The sequence below is a fragment of the Rhynchophorus ferrugineus genome, unplaced genomic scaffold (assembly GCF_030347505.1).
Source record: "Rhynchophorus ferrugineus isolate W39M unplaced genomic scaffold, kcgeb_rfMv2 rfM5, whole genome shotgun sequence".
Lineage (NCBI taxonomy): Eukaryota > Metazoa > Arthropoda > Insecta > Coleoptera > Curculionidae > Rhynchophorus > Rhynchophorus ferrugineus.
The window spans coordinates 18,369,900-18,394,344 of record NW_027472584.1 but is presented as its reverse complement, the minus strand read 5'-3'; the positions used below and the strand labels follow the sequence as shown (position 1 = coordinate 18,394,344).

General features: G+C 31.4%; 1 protein-coding gene and 1 long non-coding RNA gene across 29 annotated transcripts in view; one reads left to right on the top strand and one right to left on the bottom strand.

Annotated features, from left to right (window-relative positions):
- LOC143197042 (sodium channel protein para) overlaps positions 1-24,445 on the top strand; it is a 106,545-nt gene that overhangs the window by 61,547 nt on the left and 20,553 nt on the right. For 18 of the 28 annotated variants that reach the window (XM_076405124.1, XM_076405121.1, XM_076405107.1 and 15 more), the window contains 11 exons: positions 4,588-4,743; positions 7,999-8,204; positions 10,702-10,830; positions 13,386-13,477; positions 13,544-13,756; positions 18,388-18,593; positions 18,649-18,813; positions 18,873-19,160; positions 21,688-21,928; positions 22,721-22,920; positions 23,002-23,098. In XM_076405124.1, coding sequence (XP_076261239.1) covers positions 4,588-4,743; positions 7,999-8,204; positions 10,702-10,830; positions 13,386-13,477; positions 13,544-13,756; positions 18,388-18,593; positions 18,649-18,813; positions 18,873-19,160; positions 21,688-21,928; positions 22,721-22,920; positions 23,002-23,098 — 1,993 coding nt within the window. Of the gene's footprint in view, positions 1-4,587; positions 4,744-7,998; positions 8,205-10,701; positions 10,831-13,385; positions 13,478-13,543; positions 13,757-18,387; positions 18,594-18,648; positions 18,814-18,872; positions 19,161-21,669; positions 21,929-22,720; positions 22,921-23,001; positions 23,099-24,445 lie in introns of all 28 variants that reach the window. The other 10 variants (XM_076405122.1, XM_076405110.1, XM_076405112.1 and 7 more) reach the window with 4 other exon arrangements.
- On the bottom strand, positions 14,023-15,445 carry LOC143197048 (uncharacterized). Its single transcript, XR_013005915.1, has 3 exons — positions 15,261-15,445; positions 14,537-14,818; positions 14,023-14,374 (listed from the first exon to the last, which is right to left on the bottom strand). It is a non-coding gene; the product is annotated as an uncharacterized LOC143197048 (long non-coding RNA).

The window sequence follows — 24,445 nt, the reverse complement described above, 5'->3', positions numbered from 1 at the left end:
GAAAAGTGAATCAAATCAAAATTATCTCGACATATCGTCAGTCGCATCGAGCTTCCTTTTTTACTTTATGCTGCTTAAGCCACTCTAGTGCATTTTGAATCAGCTTGACACAATGATAAACACATTCAATATCTAGATTATTGATGAAACAAGCGCCATTTGGCGTTCAACAGCTGTTTTAGACACAGCAATATCTCGTACACTGACCACTTCAACGATATTTCACAGAAGACACTTTATTTTTTTATTCAAATTTTATTATTACGAACCTTTTGAGGCAATGTAGACAATAGACTTTCTTTAGACTGTTAACTAATTCATGTTTTGTATGCTAGATCTGTTAGACAATATTCAAGGCTGCTTTTATATCTTAGATATGACTGCCATTCTTTGGGTAGATAGCCACAATTTAGTACACCTGTATTGAACAACAGTCAACACAATCAAATTCAAGCACTTAAAAAAGCTACAGTAAAATATTGTAGTACCATAGCTTATCTATAAAAATTCAACTGTAATCAGTCGTAAGTATATTATGTTAAACCTAGAAAAGTCAAGCTCAGACAAAAGGAAAAGATAATACACATTATTAATATCTTTTTTGTATCTAAAACTAAATGACTATCAACTAGAAATTAATTACAATACATGGTTTTTCTTAGAGGACACTAAAACATCCAGACAACTTTTAAAATAATTTTCTATTTTCATTAATTACTTCCAACTACTTCACAACTCACCTAATATATACTCTGTTACATCATTTTAAACTAATGCACTCTTGTTCAATGCTACAATGTTTCATAAAATCTTCAGGCCTCAGTTTTGGTTTATTTTTATTTCTTTAATATTTTTGATCTATAAACTATCTATATATAAAATTAGTATAAAAGGTTTACGAGTTTGTGGGTAATCCACGTATCATATTCTTTTAGACTCCAACTGACGCTAACTAGTTAGTGTCCTTATTGAAAAACCCATTATAATTAATTACGTTAAGAATCTTTTTTCATATTTCAACAAACTATGAAAAATTTAATTTTGAATCGAAAGTGTACTGTCTTGTTTTCTTTTTTCAGTTAAGACTACTAATTAAGTGCAAAACTAATTACACACACCATATTGCTATGATGAATTATGCATGATGTATATAACATTTCAAATCTACCAAATTTACTGTAGATTTTTACTGAGATACCTGATACACGTTACTAATTTAAATGGTAGGTTCGTTGGATTAAGATATTGGCACATATCAACACTAACACACGATTTATTAAATTTACTCTCCATTGTATTATTCTAGGGTTAATGTTGTCGTAACTGGTTCGTTATTACAGCAAAAGAATCTATAATAATACAAAATGTATAGTGTTTTCTAGGTACAAATGAAGACAATAGAAATAGTGTAGAATAATTTTTAAGCATAAAATGCCTAGTTTTAGAATATACAAAAAAAGTAAAAATGCGCATCGCCAATAATTTTGTTTCCAGGCCACTTGATAAGGAGACGAAAAATCAATAAAGCCTATCAAATATATACTGGATCAACTGTCAAAAACAAACCACATCCTTAAGAAGCCCTAAATATTGACATTTTGGCATGTTCTCTAGTATTACAATAAAATTATAATATTCATTTATTCAAATCGCGAATATTAATAATAAATCTAATGTCTCTTATGGCATTAGTATTTTCAAGACGTGAATAATGAATAATATATGTGTTCATTTGAATAAAAGTTTTAAAAAAATTATTTCTTGATATTGTGTTATAGTTTTAGACCGAAAATTTCAATTATTAATATCAAAAATTAATAACATGATTGATAAATAGTAAATATCAAATTAACTGTTACAAAATTATATATTATTGATATCATCACTTTGTTATAAAATGACATATTGGGGCTACAAATAAGTTTACGCTCTATTTATCAAATGTTTTAAAATGTCAATCACTACTTTCTGACAGCATACCTATACTATGTCGAATCAACATTTTTAGCTTCATCAATTTTTCTTAAAATATACTTGCCCATACATCATCAATCAAAACAAATAGTAATCAGAAGGAGCAACATCTGCTAAATATAGAGAACAAAGAGGTTTTCTCACTTATTTTTTCGCATTTTTATTTTGCAAAACATCGTTTCCATTTTTGCTTCAATTATGACCATCTATCTTCAATGCTTGACTCAAACTTGGATTAAAACTTTCAATTATATGTCTTGCTCTACTTTGGGACTTTCGTTAGGTGCTTGGATTTCAAATACACCGTTCTTTAACTTTTGAATCCAATTACGACAACTTATTTCATTTAAGTCAGATAATATTAGAAGCAATCGATTTGCATACTGTATTGACATCTTAAAATTAAAAAGGTAAAATTAAATTGAATTGCACTTACTAGAATCAAAATCCTAATTCAAAAAAGAAAAATATATAATAGTGATAAAAAATCAATAAAAAAATACGTTTTTTTATTTATTTATTAGTTACATTATAGACAGTTCAAAATCATAATTTAGAAAATTGCTACTAAACATCAATTATATAAAAGGGAAGCAATAAAATACATGAATATATCGACATATTATCAAGAGATGATATTTGTTAGTATTGTATATCGAAAAATAATATAAAGCCCTAATTCGAACAAAGTAACGTTTACGGAAATCAAAACATCTCCTCGGTTCTTTTGTACGGGGATATTTTCCTTCTTTATAATGGTTTCCGTGATTCACAAAAACATGGTCGCCATTTCTTTATTTTCACGTAATCTGGAATAAAGAGATAAAAACAACTGCATATATTCTCCTACGTATTTGTAACGTTTTATCTGGAATCAGATCTAGAACAATAAAACAAGTGCATATATTGTTCGGTAAAATACGTAGCTTAACCTCAATACGTTTTCTTTGAATTGTTTTAACCCCTTAAGAGTTCATTGCTTTATTCAACGAAAAACATGAAAAGTTTTTTGTATTATGTTCTTTTGTATCGTTTTTAAATGTGTTAAACGGTTAACGTATATTTATTAATTAATTAATGTATAGTTCAATTGATTATTGTTCTAACATAAAATGTTATTTGATTGCAATGTAGATTGATATATTTTGAATGGGCGATAAAATATTTTATTATGTCTATTTGGCGATTGCTTTTTCAAGGTAGGTTAATAGCAAGGGTGTGGTGGATATCAAAATTTGTATCCAAAAATAAATTTAAGAAACACACACAAATACTGAACTATTCCTAAAGTTAATTTTAATTATTAAGTATATGACTAATAAGGAAAATTATTAATATAATGCTTGAACATTGAGAAGCACTGATTTACTACGTTTTTCTTTGTATCATAAAACTTTAATTTTCCAATAAATATTTAGTATTTTGCTAATTCACTGGAAGTAACAGAACACATAAGTAACGCACAACCCAATATAGATACAAACTTTCTACATGGTTTGATGGCAAACTCCCAGTATTTCCAGAGTTAGTTGATTGTAAATCATCAAGTTATATCACAGGTTTATATTATAAATAAAATAAATATAAAACAAACTTAATCAAGAAAATATTACCCAATGCTTTCTGTAACTTTGTAATAAAATACTACTGTAACTAACTAATTTCATGTTCATCATTCAACCTTTCATCATTATAGATCGTATATTTAGGCCGTGAACTCTAATACTGATGATTTCCTTATCAGATTGTCCTTTTTAAGCTAGTCTTTATCACGCCTAAGTTCTCAACCGATTAAAAAGCAGCTTTTTCATCTGCTGATCAAATAAAAACTTGGAAGCATGTTTTTAATATTCTCTGTTTTCTGTCAAAATACCGTTGCGGAACAGGTAGAACCTCGACTTTACCGAATTGTGTGAGGTATGGACATATGGCGATTATGGATGTTCTCCCTTCCAGTTTCTCCCATGCGCCTGTGAGACCATGTACTTGTTACCTTTGTGGAATCCATGTAATTATAGAGAGAGAGAGAGAGAGAGAGAGAGAGAGAGAGAGAGAAGAGAAACGATTACGCAGAATTTTCATCCAACAGAGCGTGTAATTCCGCATCTCAATGTTTTTGAATTGAGAAAAATTGCAATAGCCTCTTGTAAAACACTTGTCGGTTTCAAGAACACTTGCAAATCAATCAAGTATTTTTTAAGCTTAAACTCTGTTATTTCTGAAGTTACGTAACTCACTTAGAGATACGAAGGACCTAGACTCACTTAAGCATAACCTTAAGCTGGAAATCTGTAAATATTAAGTCATAAACCTAGTATTTAAATTAAATTAAATAAATTCTAAGATGTTGGAGATTGTGAATCAAATTATTTTTGGACGCAATTGATATAAACTCCATGATCCATCGCATTATATAGCAAAGTACTACTGTAGTGTCCTCATGTTAAAAGTACTTTATTTGGTTATTTTTCAATAGTACCTAAGCTTGTATTATAAAACCAGCTTTGAACGTTTTTACCTAGAAAATACTAACTCGTTTCAAAACACTTTTCAACAACGTGAAAAAAACCGATGCTTGTGAAATGATCATGACTGACATTTGAAATGTGGCAGATTCGGTATGAAGACGAGGACGAAGATGAAGGCCCCCAACCTGACCAGACTCTGGAGCAAGGTTTGCCCCTGCCAGTTCGGCTCCAGGGTAATTTTCCTCCAGAACTTGCCAGTACACCACTTGAAGACATCGACCCATTTTATAGTAACCAAATGGTAAGTTCATTTTTGATAACAACAACTGATAAATAATATAAATTACATATCAAACACCATTAACACATTCATTAACAACATTGACAATGTTGTTGGCCGTCTTGACTGGCACAGTGGTCAAAGCGACAGGACGGTCCTCTTACTGTTGCTATAGTCACGGTTTCGAATCCTGCTGGGGTATGGTCGTAAACTTATGTTTGTGATTATTCATAATTACAATTATTGAAAAGGCAAGAATGCAAAATCTGACAAGGAAAATGATCCCAGTCAAGCCAGTAACCAAGCTGGATCTCCTATGGAATGTTATCCAAGTTCTCGCCAGTCCGTAAGCTTAATGCCGAATACCAAGGTCAGAGCCCAAGTTAAGTAATAGGTTCAATTCAGATAAATCCTAGTTAATATAAAGGAAACTCTAAAATGTAACAAAAAAAATTGTTGGGGAAACTTCATCCTATAAAATAAATTGAACTAATCCTGAGTACACAACCAATATACTTCGCATTAACATATAACACAGACAAAATAATATAGAAAGTATTTGGACGAGGAAATAGATAGTACCTAAAGCATCGATGCAAACTCCAGAGACCAGACAAAAAGGGGGGGAAATAATTCCCTATTTCCCCTGTATATCCCACACTTCTTCAATCGATTCATATCTATTTTTATCTATAAAAGAGCATTTGTCGGAATACATTATAACAATATAGTGAAACTAAAAATGGAAGTGTCAACATAGCTTAAGATTTTTATATAATAATTCGTTATGATACATTAATAAATAATTATTAATAGATCTTATTGATTTTTTTAAAAATAGTTTTGTGATATCAGTCAATCATAACTTTAATATGTGAAAAAGTGTATGAAGTAATTTGTTACAAAAAAAAAGGTAATAACGCTCTGAAATCAAAAATTGTAAAAATCTATACGTCTCCTTCTGAATCCCCATTTGTTTTTATAAACCTGTTTTGTATAAGAGTTAAAACGCACAAAAAATAAATAATACTGAATCTGGTTAGGCATCTTTACCGATATTTTGTAAATAGAAACTGTGATGTTTTGTGTGACTGTCTTAGTTATCTTTCAAGATTATTCCACTTTGTTAGAAAATGATATATTGTATCCAAATGGACAGAAACTATACTGAGCGAATGCAAAATACATGAAGAATTAAAAGCCATTCAAAGACTGATGTAAAAGAAACAAAGAATTACGTGGTTAAAATGATTTCGAGAACAATAATAATAATTAGTATGACATATGATTCTATAAAAAGATATTTACTGACCCTTAACTTCAAATTATGTAAAATAATAACGAAACAATTATAATTCGAACTTCCCTGAAATTAATACTACCAAAAAAAGATCCAGACAGTGGAAATGAAATATCCAAGAAGAGCGAGAAAAATAACAAACGATGAGAAACCCCGCAATCGATATATAACCATTAGAAGGATATATAGAAGACAAGGAACTAGCTGGTGTGGCCGCTTACATCATAAGCAAAAGATAAAAGAGGTTAAGAGAGTCTAGGAAGAAAGGACCAAAAGGAGGAAGACTGCTTAAATCTGAAATTAAGGTACCAGCCTGAAAACCACATCTGAAGCAAGAAGACTATTTCCATCTGCCTAAAATTCATCTATGGAAAGTGGAAACATATACATGAATGATCTACTAGATTCGCCGTCATAGTCACCTGATGCAATACCCTTAGGTTCTCAACATTAGAGAAGAGAATATGTGAACTCTTAAACAATTAGTTCGTCAAATTCAACTTGTCTCAAGATAATGAAATGAATAGATCGTAAAGTGGTCAATTGGACAAGTTATTCAATTTTTAATGTCACATTCTATACGCACTCTTATTATACCGATTCAAAAAATAAGAATTCCTCAGTCGCTTTTACACAGCATTTGACAAGCCTGCGATAAGTAAAAGACCACTAAACATACATTAGTGAAAAGTAGCAACCCTTATGCATCAATAAATGATGCTGAAGGTCTGATATTCATATATAAGACCCCAAACAGGATAACGAGTTAGCTCCAAAAACCATTCAAGATTAAAACCAAACACCATACCTAAAATAACTAATTAATTAGGAACAAAATTAGAATATAATCCGATCATTAAAAAAGTGAACTCGCGTCATTTGAATTGCTTATGACAAAATATTAATCTTAATAAAATATTTTAACAAAAATACTGTTGTCAAATATAATTTATTTTAACATTATAATACATCTAATGCATATATTATGGAAGGACATAAAATTACAATTAATTATACAGTTGTAGTAATTTGTAGGTTGTGTTTCATTATATTTATATTGAACTCTTATTCCATACTACCTATGAGTTAGATTTCTGACAACCATACCCTGTTTCAATAAATGTTATGACTATTTAATAAAACCTAATACATTTTTATTCCAAACTTTGCCTATTTCCTTCAACTTTTGTTTTCTTAACACCATTTTTATTATCTTCTTGTCATGAGTGACCATTGGTATATTGGCCCCACTAATTGCAATAGGTCTTCCTTGATTTTATTGTATGCTTTAAAAAATTATATCATTTTAAAAGCAATGCCTAGAAGTTCCATTAAACACCATTTAAATCATATACTACCCAACAGTGTATGAGGTGATGCTACATCCCTCAAGGAGCTGCATATCTCTAAGTTTTCTATGAATACTTTTCAGACTAACAGTTTCCTCTGAAATAACTGTATTTAAGTATGTTTATAATGAAAAAACTACTCACTGCTTCATGCATTCCATATAACTGGTATCTGATACAGGCAACATCAAGCTGATCTTGATTCGTCGTCCGTTAACAGGATAAAAATATGTTCAATAAAAACCGCAGCCACTTCATATTTAACAGTAAAAATGCTTACCTCTAACTATTTTTACTGATAAAAGGGGGCTTCCATTATCTCATTCATGTTCGAAGTAACTGGTTAGAGACCCAATCTGTTCTGACTGGCTTCGGCATTTTTTAATAAGAGTAATAATAAACAGCGATTTGAAATTTATTAAAACAGAGTGTGAAAACGTTTGCCGATTTATAAGCTGTAGTTATTATAATGAATATTTTGAAGAATTTTGCAAACATTTGACAACCAAACAAATTTACAAATTTCGGCACGCAATGCATTATACACCTTGATGACGTGAGTTCACTGTTAATATGAATAGAGTATAGTATGATTATATAAACTTAACACTTGTAATTTTGTTTCAGACTTTTGTAGTTATAAGTAAAGGAAAAGATATTTTTCGATTCAGCGCAACTAACGCCCTATGGATACTAGATCCTTTTAACCCAATCCGTCGTGTGGCTATTTATATTTTAGTACATCCATTATTTTCACTTTTTATTATTACTACCATTCTAGTCAATTGTATCCTAATGATTATGCCAACGACACCAACCGTAGAATCAACAGAGTAAGTACCAACTTATTTCTTAAAAAGAACTATTCGATATTTTAGTTTTCTATATATTTAGACCCTATCTACCAATCTTCTGTGAAAGCTATAGTTTGCTAGATGTGTGACACTGACAAAGATATAGCTCCTTATTTTTGAAGATTCATCATCAGAATTAAGGGGATATTCCCGTCTAGAATTTTGGTTACAAAAATCTATTTTTTATATATATTCATCATGTTCAAACGTTTAAAAAGATGTTCTTAGAAGTATGTTTGGAAATCTCAATTAGTTTTGGAAATATATGACTACCTGTCTTAATATTACTGCCTATTACGTGAACATTTAGGTTTAGAATCACAACATAATAATTAGCGTTGGGAAACAACGACTGAAAATAGTAGAAACAGTCGATAGTAAAAAAACTAGCGAATGACAATAGTAATTACTGTTCCAGTCAAAAGCAAACTTCGACTATTTTTCTAGTTAACAATAACAGATGGATATGTACGAATTCCTTTCCATACAAATTTTGAGAGAGGAAAAGACGGAGATAATTCTTTGATTATATATGCTGTTCAAATCAGTTAATTTAAGGTAATTTTATTAACTGATTTTAGTTAAAATTAGCAAGGGTCAGTGTGAAAAAGGAATAGAATAATGATCCCAAATATATTTAATAACATTTTAGTATTCGGTATATAACAATGACCTAATAAAATAAAAATTATTGGTTTATTTTTACATCATTCCAACGTATTATTACGAATGTTTTTTTCAATCGAACGATGAGCGAGATGGAGATGTACGTATTATATTCGTAATTGATTACCTCCAAAATAAATTTAATTCTGAATGCAAAATTATTCTTATATTTTATATATTTGATATGATTGTAAAAAGAAATGGAGTAATGACCACTAAATAATTATATCGTATTTTCTCAATAAATCTTTCTTAACGATTTAACCATCGCAACCTTTTTAAGTACAATAATAATTTTATTTATGGTTAATAAGGAATACTTTATTATTAGTAATATTATTATTCGTTGAAACTTGAATAAAAGAAGTTTTAACATTCAAAAGGCTCGATGCCGAGAGTTACCAAGGCTAATAGTTGCCAAGACAACATAAATACAGTAAAAATTATTTTTCTATTTATCAATTAAAATGTTGTTCATTTTACCTAATTACATTATTAAATAATTTTGAAAAATAGAGCTCCAAAATTCTGCTATATTAGTGTATATTGTACATTGTTATTGTTATTTACAATCAAACCACAGACAAAACATAAAACCATATATATTACATATAAATCTGCGTAAGCATAAATTCGGCACATTACTTTCAAGGTCGCGGCTAGGACGGCAAAGCCAGAACATTAAAAATGAGTCGAGTGAAACTAGTAAGTCCGAAAATAGCAACTGAAAGTACACGATTGATGTCGATAGTAAAAAGTAGTCAATTACTAAACAGTCGATAGTTCCCAATGCTAATAATAATGAATATTTGAATTCTTAAAAACTTTATATTGATTTTAAAATACTATGAATCTCATGGAAAAAATAATTGACCCAAAAACTACTGATTTAGCTTGGTGTTTCACGAAACTGTGAACCAATTAATATTTATTTGTTTTAAGTTCAAGAAAACTTGAAGATATATAAATAACCTAAAATATAACACCTATATTTATATCTCTAGACCAGAATATCTCCTTAAACATATCGCTAGTTGTTAACCAAACACCAAACCAAAAGATAAAAGATAACAAAACACATTGATTCGACTATTTCTATCTTTCGATTGATACAGGAAGAGAAATAACATTTAACTTTCCATGGGAAGATTTAAATAATTATGTATGGCGAGTCGCTCTAAAATATCATTGGATGTATTGCTTTGGCAGAAGATTTACATTGGATTTGCTACAGGGTAATAATAATTTAGTACAAATATAATATTCGTCGTTTGATATATAAATATTCTAATGTATAATGTTGAATAAATTTTATCAATTCTTATATTCTTCTTCCTTTAACCATAGCCTGACACTGAGGAAGAATGTCATTGTCAACTCTTTTCACTCTTGTAGTTGCAGCTAAACATTCTCCACCAGATTTCTTAATCGATGAGGATTATCATTGTAGATACTCATTATTCACATCACTTTCCCAGTTTTTCTTCTACAAAGGCCTCATCAAAATTCAAACTGCACCTTTAGACATGAGATGAGTCATATCACAGTCATACAGAGAAATTATCTAAATCATTTTAATAATATTAAAGTAAACAGAACAATATCAATCTTATTGCTTTATTTTAATATTGCTCTTTAGCTAATCCAAAAAGAGGGTTCTAATCAAACCAATATCCGACACTAACATCAAGATATTTAGCATTATTTCCAAGCTATTCCATTTCGAATGAAGAAAACTAAAACAACATAGCGCTAGAAGCTTTAATTGGTGTGTGTGTTTAGAGTAGAAAGATCGATTTGTGATTTTCAGAGTAATATTCACTGGCATCTATACCTTCGAATCAGCTGTGAAGGTGATGGCGAGAGGTTTTATTCTTCAACCGTTCACCTACCTTAGAGATGCATGGAATTGGCTCGACTTCGTAGTCATAGCTTTAGCGTGAGTAGATTAGCTAGAAAACTAGATAGTTCATTTAGACTAGGCTCTTGTTTATTTTTCTCTCTGCTAAGACATTGCAAGAGTACAGCTTGAGAAAAAGTGATAGACTATTATATTAGTATATTACACGTATTGGTTATCAATAAATCGTTCACGCGTTAGTACATAACATAAGCAGAAAATGTATCACTATACAACAATAACAAGAATAACAATAACATACAACAATCTATTCATCATACATTCTCAAAACTAGATAATATATAACAAAAATCAGCAAAATATTTTCTCTCAAAAAAGTAACTAAAATTCGATAGTTTTCATCACTAGATCATTATTTTAATATTATATGGCAAATCTATATTATATTTAACCATAATGTTTCACATAAAATGGTTCTAAAATACTGGACAAAAATTTTGCATTTTTAGTGTACGTATATGAGGTATTTTTGATACGTGATGATGTATTTTTTTACCAAACATTTTTGACCTCATGTAGTATTTGACTAGACTCGCATTAATATGGTTGAGAAAAATAATTGTTCTTGAATCAAACTCATTTTTAAACTATAGGAATTTTCTGGTGTGTGAGAAGTAGGGAATTAATTTTCTTTAGGCTTCTTACTGTTACAAAAGTTAAGTTACAAAACTGCCTCCAGTGACTAGGCTGGAATACGGATGCTGAAAAAATATCGATATAATAGGCAGATCTCTTTTGGACCGATATATGGATATATCGATATTTTTGTAAGTCGATATTTTTCGATATTTTTAAAAAATATATTTCTTAAATATTATAAAAACCATTTAATAGTTTTATTATATACTGTTTAAATTGCGATGTATACATCAAAATATTTTGCAAAAAAATATAGATATTTTTTTTCAGCGATATATAGATATATCGATAGGTTTTTTTAATATTAAACACGATCTATCGATATTTTTTAAAATGAAAATAATTATTCTTGAATCAAATTCATGTTTAAATTATAGGAATTTTCTGGCATGTGAGAAGTAGGAAATCAATTTTCTTTAGTCTTCTAACTGTTACAAAAATTAAGTTAAGTATTTAAAAAAAATTAGTTATATTTCTTAAACATCATAAAAACCATTTAATATTTTTTATAAACTGTTTAAATTGCGATATATATCAATATATTTTGCGAAGATATATCGACATTTTTTAAAATATCGATATTTTTCTCGGTAGCCCTAGGCACACCCCTAGGCAAGAGTAAACCGGGTATTTTCAGAATTGGTCTCTAAGTTGGTTACGTTACAGTTAATAGTTTTAATGCATATTATGGATTATAGTTCGAAATGCACATTGATTCATCCAGTTGAAGCAATATGTACTATAAAACACTATAAAGTAATAAACTTACAGGAAAACGTCTCTTATATAAATATGCAATGTTTTTGCCCAGCGATATATCTCATATCTGCTTATGATAATGTCTTATGATAACAACATCATTACCAAATTTATCAATTAAGAGATTTAAGACTTAAATTACAGAACCTTAGATTGCAAGGACCTTATTACTAGAGATTAGCTGGTGTACCAAAATGGACATTGGTTTCTCCATAATTTAACCGTAAAATAAAGCATGTCTTATATCTAGATGCCCCTAAATAACAACCAAACATGATGAAAGATAGTTAATGGTTTATTTAGACATCACTTATCAAACCAAAAACTCCTCCTCCATTTTATTTTACATATAAATACATCACATTATTATATGACTGTTTTAATATTAAAAAGTTTTGAAAGAAAATGGATTAGAATTTTTTTAATTCAAATCAATTGCTTTAATCCATTATTATAATTCTATCACTAATTCTTAACGTAAAATCTCTTGCAACGTATAAAAGGGAAAATGTATCTTTCGAGATAGTGAACAAAAAAAAATGAAACCGACGCACTATAAATCTGATAATAAAAATGGAACACTAATTGGGAAAATGTAGCCACATTATTTTCCTTTTGAACTTCCTCTCGATTATTTTTTTGCTGCCTTTTAGTGAAAGTCGATAAATGAACTTTAAAAATTTACTACCCTTTTTTACTCCACAGCTATGGCAAAAAGAACTATACGATATTTTATTTGTTATTTTTTTCTTTGGCAAAATGCAATCAAAACTATGTGAGTTATTCAAGAAAATTTGTTATCTATATCTTTGTTTTATTATCGTAGATATAAAGTGAGTAGTTAATGATGTAATTGATAAAGTTAGTCAGATGATAGATATAAAGGACCTTATATATTTTAATTACCTAGATTAGACGATAGATATAATATTTGAGTTAGAATAATTATAGATTCCTCCTACCTATACCTCTTAGTATATTATTTCTTAACTTTTGACGTTAAAATTGAAATATACATTTTTGGCACTATTTTATCATTAACTATGCATTAGGTATAAATTCTGTCGTTACTTAGTTTAACTACTAATATTTTTAATGCTTTTTAGATAACTTAGTAGCAACATAATGCTATTCGAATTACGCAATAGATATCTAAAAACGATTTTAAATTTCAGTTATGTTACTATGGGTATAGATTTGGGAAATTTAGCTGCCTTAAGAACGTTTAGAGTTTTACGAGCTCTAAAAACTGTTGCTATTGTACCGGGTAAGCAACAATATTATTACCTATCACGCTGACCAGAATAAACCGATGGTTTTCCGTACATTACAGGTTTGAAGACCATTGTAGGAGCTGTAATAGAATCAGTTAAAAATCTTCGAGATGTGATAATTTTAACAATGTTTTCACTTTCCGTATTCGCTCTAATGGGATTACAAATTTACATGGGCGTGTTGACGCAGAAATGTATTAAGAATTTTCCAATGGACGGTTCATGGGGTAACCTTACAGATGAAAACTGGGAACGCTTTAATCAAAATGACAGTAAGGACTCTTGTCAAATTTAGATTCAACCCTAGACATTGTTTTATCAGTTTTCATATTACTTATAACCTATCAAAAGTTTTTTTAGTAATGCGTCATGGATATTTGTGAAATATTGCAATGTTTCCACATCAACTCTGAGTTTTAGTTTAGTTTGGCTTTGACATACAAGGAAATTCTAATCTAAATAAAATAATTAAACAAAAATCTTAATATAATTTATTTTAACATTATAGTATATCTAATACATATATTATTGAAGGGCTTAAAACTACAATTAAGAACACAGGTATAATAGTTTGTAGTTTAGATTTGTTTTGTTTACATTGAACTCTTTTCCACACCACCCATGAGGTAGAGTTTCTAGGCGCGTTTTTTTATGTAGTGGTATCGCCCTGGAGGCCTAATCCACCTAATTAACAATTTTATATCTGAGAAACGTATTTTACGTTCATTCGAGAGCATATTTGCCTTTTTACGTTTAGTTCTGGTTTCCTTAGCTGGTGTGTTTACGTGTCATCTTGGTATCACTGCATATTTTATTTCTTCTGCTACTATCTGTGTACACCATTCTTCATAAAATTAATCACTGAATTATGTCTAATGTATTTACCATATCTACAAAACAGTTGGTACTCATTCTCTCCTCATACGTTCTAGCCTAATGCTCTAAATGCTCATGTTTAATTTTGAACAATTACAATCATCTCTGTGCACACAAATCTTTCACGCCCTACAATACTATTTTCTACAGTTATATTCAATAAATTATGTGCATACCTTTAGTTGTTTCCAATCACTTCATCACTCTGTCTAAGGAATTTCCAGCATTCCTCAGCATTATCACATATCCTGAAAGTTTCCTTCAGTCACTGTCGCTTTCCGACTCACTGTCCAATTCAATCACTAAACTGTTAATTTATAATCCCTTCACCATTTATTAATTACTTCCTCTGTATGTCTTATCGAGTTCATCCAACCCGAAGATGTTATGGTTGACAATGCTTCCTTCCACATATCCAAACAGTTTTTGATGGAAATCCGTCTCGACCAGCGATATATCTGCAATTAATTATCAATAAATATAAAAACCAACAAAACCTAATCGAATGCTATTGTAACTTTTATCTTTTTCCATCCATTTTTGTTGTCTTTACACTTTTTTGTTACTGTCTTGCCAAGAGTGCCACAATGAACCATTTTAAAATATTCAAGTTTCATCAAGATACACAAATTCAAATAGCTTATCTTCCTTGGTCTTAATTTTTATCTTTAAAAATTGAATTATTTTTAAGGCAATATCTGGAAGTTCCATTAAACCTCTCCGAGGGTTATCTTTACATCATTTATTTTAACCCTACGCCCTGTAAGAGCGTATGAAAGGATGTCTTACATCCCTCGAAAAGCTGCGTGTCCCTAATTTTTTTATGTGTACTTTCCAAACATTCTCTAATATCATTTTATTAAATTATGTTTATATCGATTAAATAGTGTGTATACTTACTGTTCTTATACATTTCGTATATTTGGTCTCGAATTGAGCCAATATGGCAGATGGTCAAGATTCGTTACCCACTTTGTATGTAGACGGGTTTTCTTAGTATTCTTTCTAATTCTATTTCTTTCTATCTGACAACCGGACGGCGACCAGTTGTACGATGTATGCAGAATTCTTGAAAGCAACAGTGATAAAAGGTTTTAACTCTTACCTATAAATTATTGTGGCTGTATAATTAACTGTAGTTTTTAGGTATACTATAATGTTAAAATAAATTATATTTGATAACATTTTTGTTCAATTATTTTATATTAGATTTTTTTGTATGGCAAAGCCAAACTGACCTAAAACTCATAGTTGGTGTGGCAACATTGTAATATTTCGACGACACAAATATCACACTACTAAAAAAAGCTTGAATAGACTATATGTACTTTATGTAGAATATCAACAATTTATCAAGTCTTCGAATATCTAGATATGAAAATAGAAATTCGAAGTTACGTAAGAGAGACTAAACTTTTCTTTGAGACTCCCTCAAAAAGATATTATGCAAAGTATTACGCGTACACAAATGTTTTGCCGGTTTTTTCTCATAACTTCTAAATAATTGTTCGAAATTCATATTTCTCTCCCACTTTGGTATCCGTGTAAGACAAATAATAAACTTTACCAAAGTTTTTATTATCAATGTTAAATTTAAATGATGATATCGTATACCGTAAAATAAATTGAAATACGTTAAAGAAGTGACATTGGAAATAAAAAGAAAGATAATTGTTTCAAAACATCAACTTCAATTTTCATTACGTCTCATTTGAAGGAAATATAAATAGTATAATTTAGAAGTAATGAAACTAAAATAGTTACAAGTAGTAATATCATAAAGTGGCTTTGCAACATGACATGTTTTGATAACGCCAGTTATCATTAAGTAATTATATGGATTGTGCCAAGTTACCCATTCTATTTACCGTCATTATAATCAACCGTTGATGCCGCAGGATTTTAAATATTGCTGCTCGTTTTTTCTTCCATTATTCAGGATTTATTCCTCAACACTAACTGACAATGTTTAAGTACTAGAGCCATACAGAAGAAATGTCAATTATCACCATCTTATCTTCTCTTGAAATCCTGCTCTTCATTTGTCAATAATTTGGACTTTTCTTCATTTATAGTCAAGCCATATATGTTAGTCGTTCAATGCGTATTATATCCTAAATAATACTGAAATTAAATTTATCAATACATTATTATCCTCATCATCGTTGAGTTTTCAGATTCTATGTTTGGCAAATTATATTCAATATCAATTTCGTTTTGTTTAAAGGTTCTTTTAGATGGTCAGCAAATTATTCAGATTTTTCTTGATAACTACGTACCCAATGTTCGCGTAGCTCTTACATCTGGACTGGGTAGATATGACAGTTTAGGTAGTTAGTGGCTTTCCAGAGCGAATAATCTGTTTGCTTGTAATCTGTTAAATTTTTGAAATAATACTTTTTATAAATTTGTTTTTAGTTTGCTGTATTTCACTTTTCAACCTTAAGATTATATTGTTTAAAATATTTCTATTTTCAGCCGTTTTATTTTGTTGCTATTGTTGTCGTAGCTTTTTGTTGATTTCTTTCAGGTTCCTTTCCAATTTCTTTTATTGTACTCTTAATTTCTAGAGTATTATTCCAAGCAGCCTGTTGGAATTTTTCTGCTTCAAATTTAATTGTTCGTCTGTTTTAAGGAGTACATTAGTTGAATTTGATTATTCACTTTTTCAGCAAATTTCACAGTCTGTTCTCTTGTTTGTTAACATCAGATTTTGTTCCTTTCTTATTATGTTTTCACTAAGTGACAGAATCACTAGTATGTAATCTGAACTTAGGTCAAAGTTTTCTTCGACTTCCATATAGTTGGATGTTATGTTTGTGACTATGAAGAAATCTAACAGGTCTGAGGTTTTCTCTAGATCAGTCGACCAATAAGTGGATTTTCTAGTTGACATGTAAATACATCTTAGCTCAGCAACCGCTTTATGAAGTTGATTACCTTTAGTTGTTATTCAAGATCCCCATCTTATATTTTCTACATTAAAATCACCACCAATTATAAATTTTTCACCTAGATTATTTAGGACAATCAAATAATTATCCTTCTTTTGATTGTACCTTGGAGGGTAGTAAATTGCAATGAATGTTATCCTGCTGCTTGATGTAACAGTTACTACTGCTACTTGCTTTTCTCTAAACTGATCCCGGATTCTTGATAGTGGCAAATGTGCTTTTTTTTTATTATTATGGGGTCTCCTCCCCTTGCAATGTTAGCAGGAAGGTGAGATAAAAATTATATTCTCTAAATTTCATAAAGGATTCTTTTATCACGTGAGTTTCATGTATTAGACAAATATCCATTTTTTGCAATTCCAGGAATACTTGTAGATCAGCATGATGTTGCTAGATTTCATTTATATTCCAAATTACCATTTGAATGTCTTTATTTGTCATTTCCTGTTATTGAGGCCACAGGCTTTTTGTTTTCTAATTTTTGAATTCCTTCAGAGAACGATGCAATAAGTTTTTTCGATTTTTCCCACCTTTCTATGAGTTTTAGCAACAATCCGTTGGTGGTTGCTACTTTTTTCTTTGTTTCTTTTTGATTGTTTTGGTTTATGCTTTAGCCATAGGTCATTTTATTATGGAGTAGGTCATACATTTTCGGTGGCTTCTTTACAGTTACCGTTTCTTTTAGTTTAAAGATCGCAAATGTATTCAAAAAATTACTTCTCCCCTCGTACTCAGCTAACGTAACCATCATTAAGACACGTGAAGGATTTTTATAATTTTGAGGAAACATGTTCAGCTTCCAGAGTTGGCCAAAATAATATAGGATAATTCGTATAGTTGAAAGCAGAACAAAAATCAATAACAACTATCTGATACGTTCCTCTGTAAACTAACGGAATGAACAATATCTCTGCGTTCACCACATATGTCTACTTATAGCAAATATACGTTGGCATATAATTTGACTTAAAGGATTTCAATTCCGCTAAAAAATCTTTCAAAACTAATATATCACAATGTCTAGGGCAAAAAAGTGTTGAAAAATATAGACACTATCACTGTAACTCTTTCAGCTAACTGGTATTACGATGAAAATGGTGAAATACCATTATGCGGTAACTCTTCTGGCGCTGGCCAATGTAGACCTGGCTACATGTGTCTGCAAGGTTACGGAGATAACCCTAATTACGGCTACACAAGTTTTGATACATTCGGATGGGCCTTCCTATCTGCCTTTAGATTAATGACTCAGGATTATTGGGAAAATCTCTACCAACTAGTACGTTATCACAAAATCTTCAATCATTCAAAACTTACGACGCTGAATTTTCCAGGTTCTACGATCGGCTGGTCCTTGGCATATGTTATTTTTTATTGTGATTATATTTTTGGGATCATTTTATTTAGTTAATCTGATCTTAGCTATTGTCGCTATGTCGTATGATGAGTTACAAAAGAAAGCTGAGGAAGAAGAAGCCGCAGAAGAAGAGGCCATACGAGTAAGCTATCTATTATATTCCTGCGTGGACAATAAATTTATATAAACTGTAATTTGCAGGAAGCAGAGAAAGCAGCCCAAGCGAAACAAGATCGAGCTGATGCCAGAGCCGCAGCAGCGGAAGAAGCGGCTAGGGCAGCAGCGGCAGGAGCTGCAGCAGGGAGCACGGACATCGTCAAGTCCCCATCCGACTTTTCTTGTCACAGCTACGAGCTGTTCGTGAACCAACCGAAAGGACAAGACGACAACAACAAAGAAAAGATGAGCATCCGATCTGAAGGACTAGATTCTGTGAGTGAGCAGAGAAGAATACCCACTAATCCCACCAAGATCAGGAAAGTCAGCGCTGTAAGTGTCCTGATTGTTATTTTGAGCCCCATGATTGATACTGTTTCTATTTCAAATGATAAACCCAAATTCAGAAAGACCAAAAGTAAATAAAAATCATGACAATTATAGTGTTCAGACTTTGTTTGATAAACACCAAGCCTCTGCCAGGATGGTATTTAGCAAACGCATTGCACTTTTACTTTTAGTTTTCGCAATATCATTTAAGTATCTTTCATTTGCAAGCCCACTTTATCTTAGTGAGTAGTCGCCATACATCATCAAAATATGCATTGTTTCGTTACATTACATATAACACGTGACATGGCCCACAACAGCATTAATCATAATCAGACAATTGTCAGAATTTGGACCGTAACACTTTGGATTTCTAAACAAACTCAATTTTTTTTATGCCTGTATAGCTTCATTGTTCAAAAAGCGTTCTTCTATGAAAACTAATCCGAAATTTTGCAAACATTCACGCACTTACAATGCTAAGGATGGTAAGATGAACTTATTTCGAAAACAACTTTATTCGTATTTATCAAGCGAAATCTATAAATGCTAACGTATTTGATAAAATAGCTCGTAAATTGAATCGATATATCTAAAATTAACTCTATACATTTCCCATTGTAGTCTGTAGAAGGCTTTTCGAATAGAAACACGCTTAAATTGAATGCATTATGAAATGTTCCTGGTGTGGGTCAACTCTAATGAAATATGGAGGAAGGACATTTCTTGTCTTTGAACTTTCTAGATGTCCAGCATGTATAATTGATACAACACGGGAACTGTATGGAAACAACTCCAAAACTAACTCAATTAAAAACTATTTAATACATTAAGAAACTTTATTATCATAACTTAAATGTATACGATAACTGGTTATGCGAAAATATATATAGGGCGGGTCATAACATTCATTATTTTTGATAATGTTCAGACTCGTAATTTTTTCAGTCAATATTTGTGGTACCCTTTTACATATAATTGGGTGAATATTTTCCTTAAGCCTTTCATTTTCTGTCCATAATAGAAATAATAACGAAACGAAAGTATCATTGAAGAAATAGTCCAACGATATCAACCAGAGCTATGATCGTGGCCTTCAGTGTGACTGATTTCAAGGTTACCGAACTTAAAACGTAAGAAAACTTTTTGTCTTTAAGTCTTTTGACTGGAATGATGTGTTACTTTATTCAGTGAGTACCAAAATTCGTCTAGGACATTACGTCTAAATAATTAACTCGCGATTTTTTAAGAATGTATATAGAACCTTTTCTTTATAATTAAGTGAAATATCAATGGCCTTAGTTAATCATCATCATTATCATCAATTCACCGTTCCCCTGTTGGTACCGGAGGACTTCGAAGACTCTTCACTATATTTCGCCAGAGTTGGAGATCGAGCGCAGCTGCTCTAGCCTCGGACAAAGTTAATCTTCTGTTATTCAGATAGCTTTCTATGATATTCATCTATGTGTCTTTCGGAAGTCGCATCTTTCAACCAAAAGATCGATTTCGCCACAGAAGTTTGTGAGGAATAGGTTCGTTTTTCATTGAACAAAAATTTCCAAACCATTGTAATCTACGTCAATGAATTTGTTTATCAACTGTGCAATGATTGTCGCATATTAAAGAAGTAACTTCATTTCGAATACTATCTCGGAGATAAAGATGTAGAATCTACCCTAAATGTTTCACCCAATCTTGTAGCAAATTATCACTGAGGGCATCTAGTACTTAATAAACACTCTCAAAATATCCCTCAATATCAAACCGAGAGCCTCAAATACGACCCATTATCTGTTTCCACGCAATCACAATAAAAAATATAAACTTTCCCAATGGACACCGTGTATATTGGAGAGTTTATAAATAATATTGCATGGATTTATTAATGGAAACACTAGATAGTGAAGTGGTACGGAATCGAGAATAACATAATCGTATTAATTTAATAACATTATATATACGAATACTAAAATGTCTTTAATATGATATAGGATATTGCGATAACACTTGTAACTAATTTTTTAAATTACCGATTTCATTCCATTCTAATAGTATCTAATACGGCAGAGCGTTAAATAAACCTTGCCCTGCATTATACATTGGCACGGAATTTAAATGTTATTTCCCAATGGACACCATGTATATTTTAGAGTTTATAAACATTATTGCAGAGATTTTCGATGACGGGAATGCTAAATAATGAAGTGATACTGAATCGAAACTGATAGAATTACATATATTAATAAACATACATATAGGAATGATAATATTTCTTGAAAACGATATAGGATATTTCAATAACACTTGTAACTAATTTTTAATTAATTCAAATCAAGCGATAGATTGTATCGCATATAACGATGACAATATTGCATTGAAAATTAGTTTCCGATAAAACCGAATAAAGTTGTTATTAGTAATGAGACACCGATTATTGGCAGATGATAAAAGAACGTATTTTTGCCTAAACATACAATCATCCGAATTTAAAAGCCTCATGCATGTATAGACCATGTCCCGTGTTCAGGCAAGTCTGAGTCTCCCTGGATCTCCGTTCAACCTTCGACGAGGTTCCAGAGGGTCCCATCAGTTCACCTCGCGCAACAATCGCCGTATGGTGGCACCACCTGGTGACCGTAAACCGCTGGTACTTTCCACTTATCTCGATGCCCAGGAACACCTGCCTTATGCTGACGATTCGAACGCAGTAACACCAATGAGTGAAGAGAATGGCGCTATGGTCGTACCCATGTACTATGCCAATCTAGGTACGTATCGTTTTGAACATTTTATTTGGTTTTCGATAATCAAAACTCGATCTCAAGTCGAGCTTTTATTATCGACAGAGCTGCTCTTCACTTGCACAAGACACTTTGTCGTTGAATAACAAAAAAACAATCCATCAGTTTTTTTTTCTTTTATATCCCACTATTTTCAAGTAGGAAATTTAATCAAAAGCACCAAAAACAAATAAACTATGAAATAAAATACAAAATAGTTGAATTTTATTATACGAAAAAACTATAAACAACATCGACAATTGTTAATAAATACATTTTATTAAGTCTTTATTACCAGTAATAATATAACCGTTAAATTTATCAATAAAACTTCTATTTATAACTATCTAAATATAAAGCATAATTTATGACAATTTTCCCAAGAATTATTTTCGGAATATTTTATATTAATTAGTTAATTTTATGTGAGATCAAAATATATCCGACAGTATTGAATATTATTGAGAAAAGGGACATTTGTCGATTTAATATACGTATTAATTTCGAAATGAATGATTACATTTAAATCATCATCCGCCATTTTGTCAGGACCGTTCAAGAACGAGCAATATAAGCTGACGTAATTGGTTATGGAATGACGGTTAATAATAGGGGAATGTGTGAAAAGGAAGAAATTAATGCTAGGGGAGTCGGACGAACAAAAAAGCCCGTCCAAAAGTAAACAGGGGATGAATTCGAACAAGAAAAAATATCTGAAGGATTTTTTTTATTCAACGGCTGTTTTTTTTTTCGTTTCTTAACTTTGATATTCCAAATTAGGATCACGTCATTCATCGTACACTTCGCACGCTTCACGGATGTCTTACACCTCACACGGAGACCTTTTGGGCGGTTTCGGGGGTAATGGAAAAGTAATGACGAAGGAAACTCAACTACTGATGCGGTCGATGAGAAATGGACCAGCGATCACAGGGAATAATATTACTGAATATACGCATAAACCCAAAATGGGAGACTATGTAAGTCTTGTCTTATTATTAGTTAGTACCAGTTTAGCTACGATACTGATACAATAACTGGGGTATTTGTCTTGGTTTTAGGATGGACCAACTAGCCAGATTTGTGAAAAGGTGAAAACTTTGGACAATCCGTTTGTTGAGAACCTTACCCAACGACAAACAGTAGTGGACATGAAAGGTAACTTATTTTTATTTTATTTTTTAATTACTGATCCATTCTTTCTTTAATCTACATACGAGGGTGGTCCGATAAATACTTAGTCTACAAAAGAAAAACGAAAATTTTGGAGAAGTAGCGATTTACTTCTAAACAGAGTCTCCTTTTAGCTCGATACGATTAACCCACCAATACTCCAACTTCTTTAACCCGTCTGAAAAATACGTCGCATGGGGCCAAATTTGGAAAATACATGGATACAGAAAATGGCTTCAGTTCGTAGCCCAATTCGACCAATTTAGCCGTGGCGAGTTGTCATGGTGGAAGAGCACTTTTTCTTCGTCTAATGAGGCCGATTTTCTGCAATTCGACCTCGAATCGGCCTAATAATTCGGCATAATACAGCCCTGTAGCCTTATTGCCCTTCTCCATGTATTATATGTAGATTACACATTATGAATCACAGAAAATGGTAGCCATCACCTTCCGGTCGATATGACGGTCTTCGCCTTCTTCGGAGCACATTCACCTGATGAAGTCTACTCTTTATAATGTTCCTCGGTCTTTCGCATGTACCATGTTTCGTCGACAGTCACGAAACGACCCACAAACTCCTTCGGATTGCACTTAAACAGCATAAAAGACTGCTTTGTGCAAGACGGTTGTGCTTGTTGTCCAAAATTAGCAAAAGCTACACCTATCTCGCCGATAAATTTCCCATGTCCAAAACTTCATACAGGATATGATCCACGCAGTGTTTTGAGATACCTCCGTCTCAGCTATCTCGCACACCTTCAGTCGGCGGTCACCTGGGAATGTATCATCAAAACCTGACGTGCGACCACATTGATACTCGTTAAACCAATATTTTACGCTCGTCATCGAAGGAGAAAAGTCATCGTGCACAGCATTCAAGTGCTCTTTGATTTCCCTGTACGATTTCCCTTCCAAAACCAAGAAACGGATCACCGACCGATATTGTTCCTTTCCAATTTTTGTAAAGTACGCGGTAAAGGAAAACTACCACTTCGATTCGGCTATAATTTCGATACTATCCATCTACGAGAATGTACTACACGATAGTAAATTTCTCTAGTGATATTAGCACCATTTGGCGGTGAGGCTAAGTACTAATCAGACCGCCCTCGTATATATAAATGAATCCCTATTTCCCTTGGTCATGCCATAACTTCAGAACGACTTTACCGATTTCATTCGTCTCTTTTTTTAAGTTTTCTAATACCTCGTAGAATATTCCTACGGAAAGAAAAATTAAGAAAATTGGATAACGAATATTTAAACTTCGCGCGTTTAACAGTGACAGTTTGACAAATATGGTTCAACAACTGTATATAAAAAATTTATATA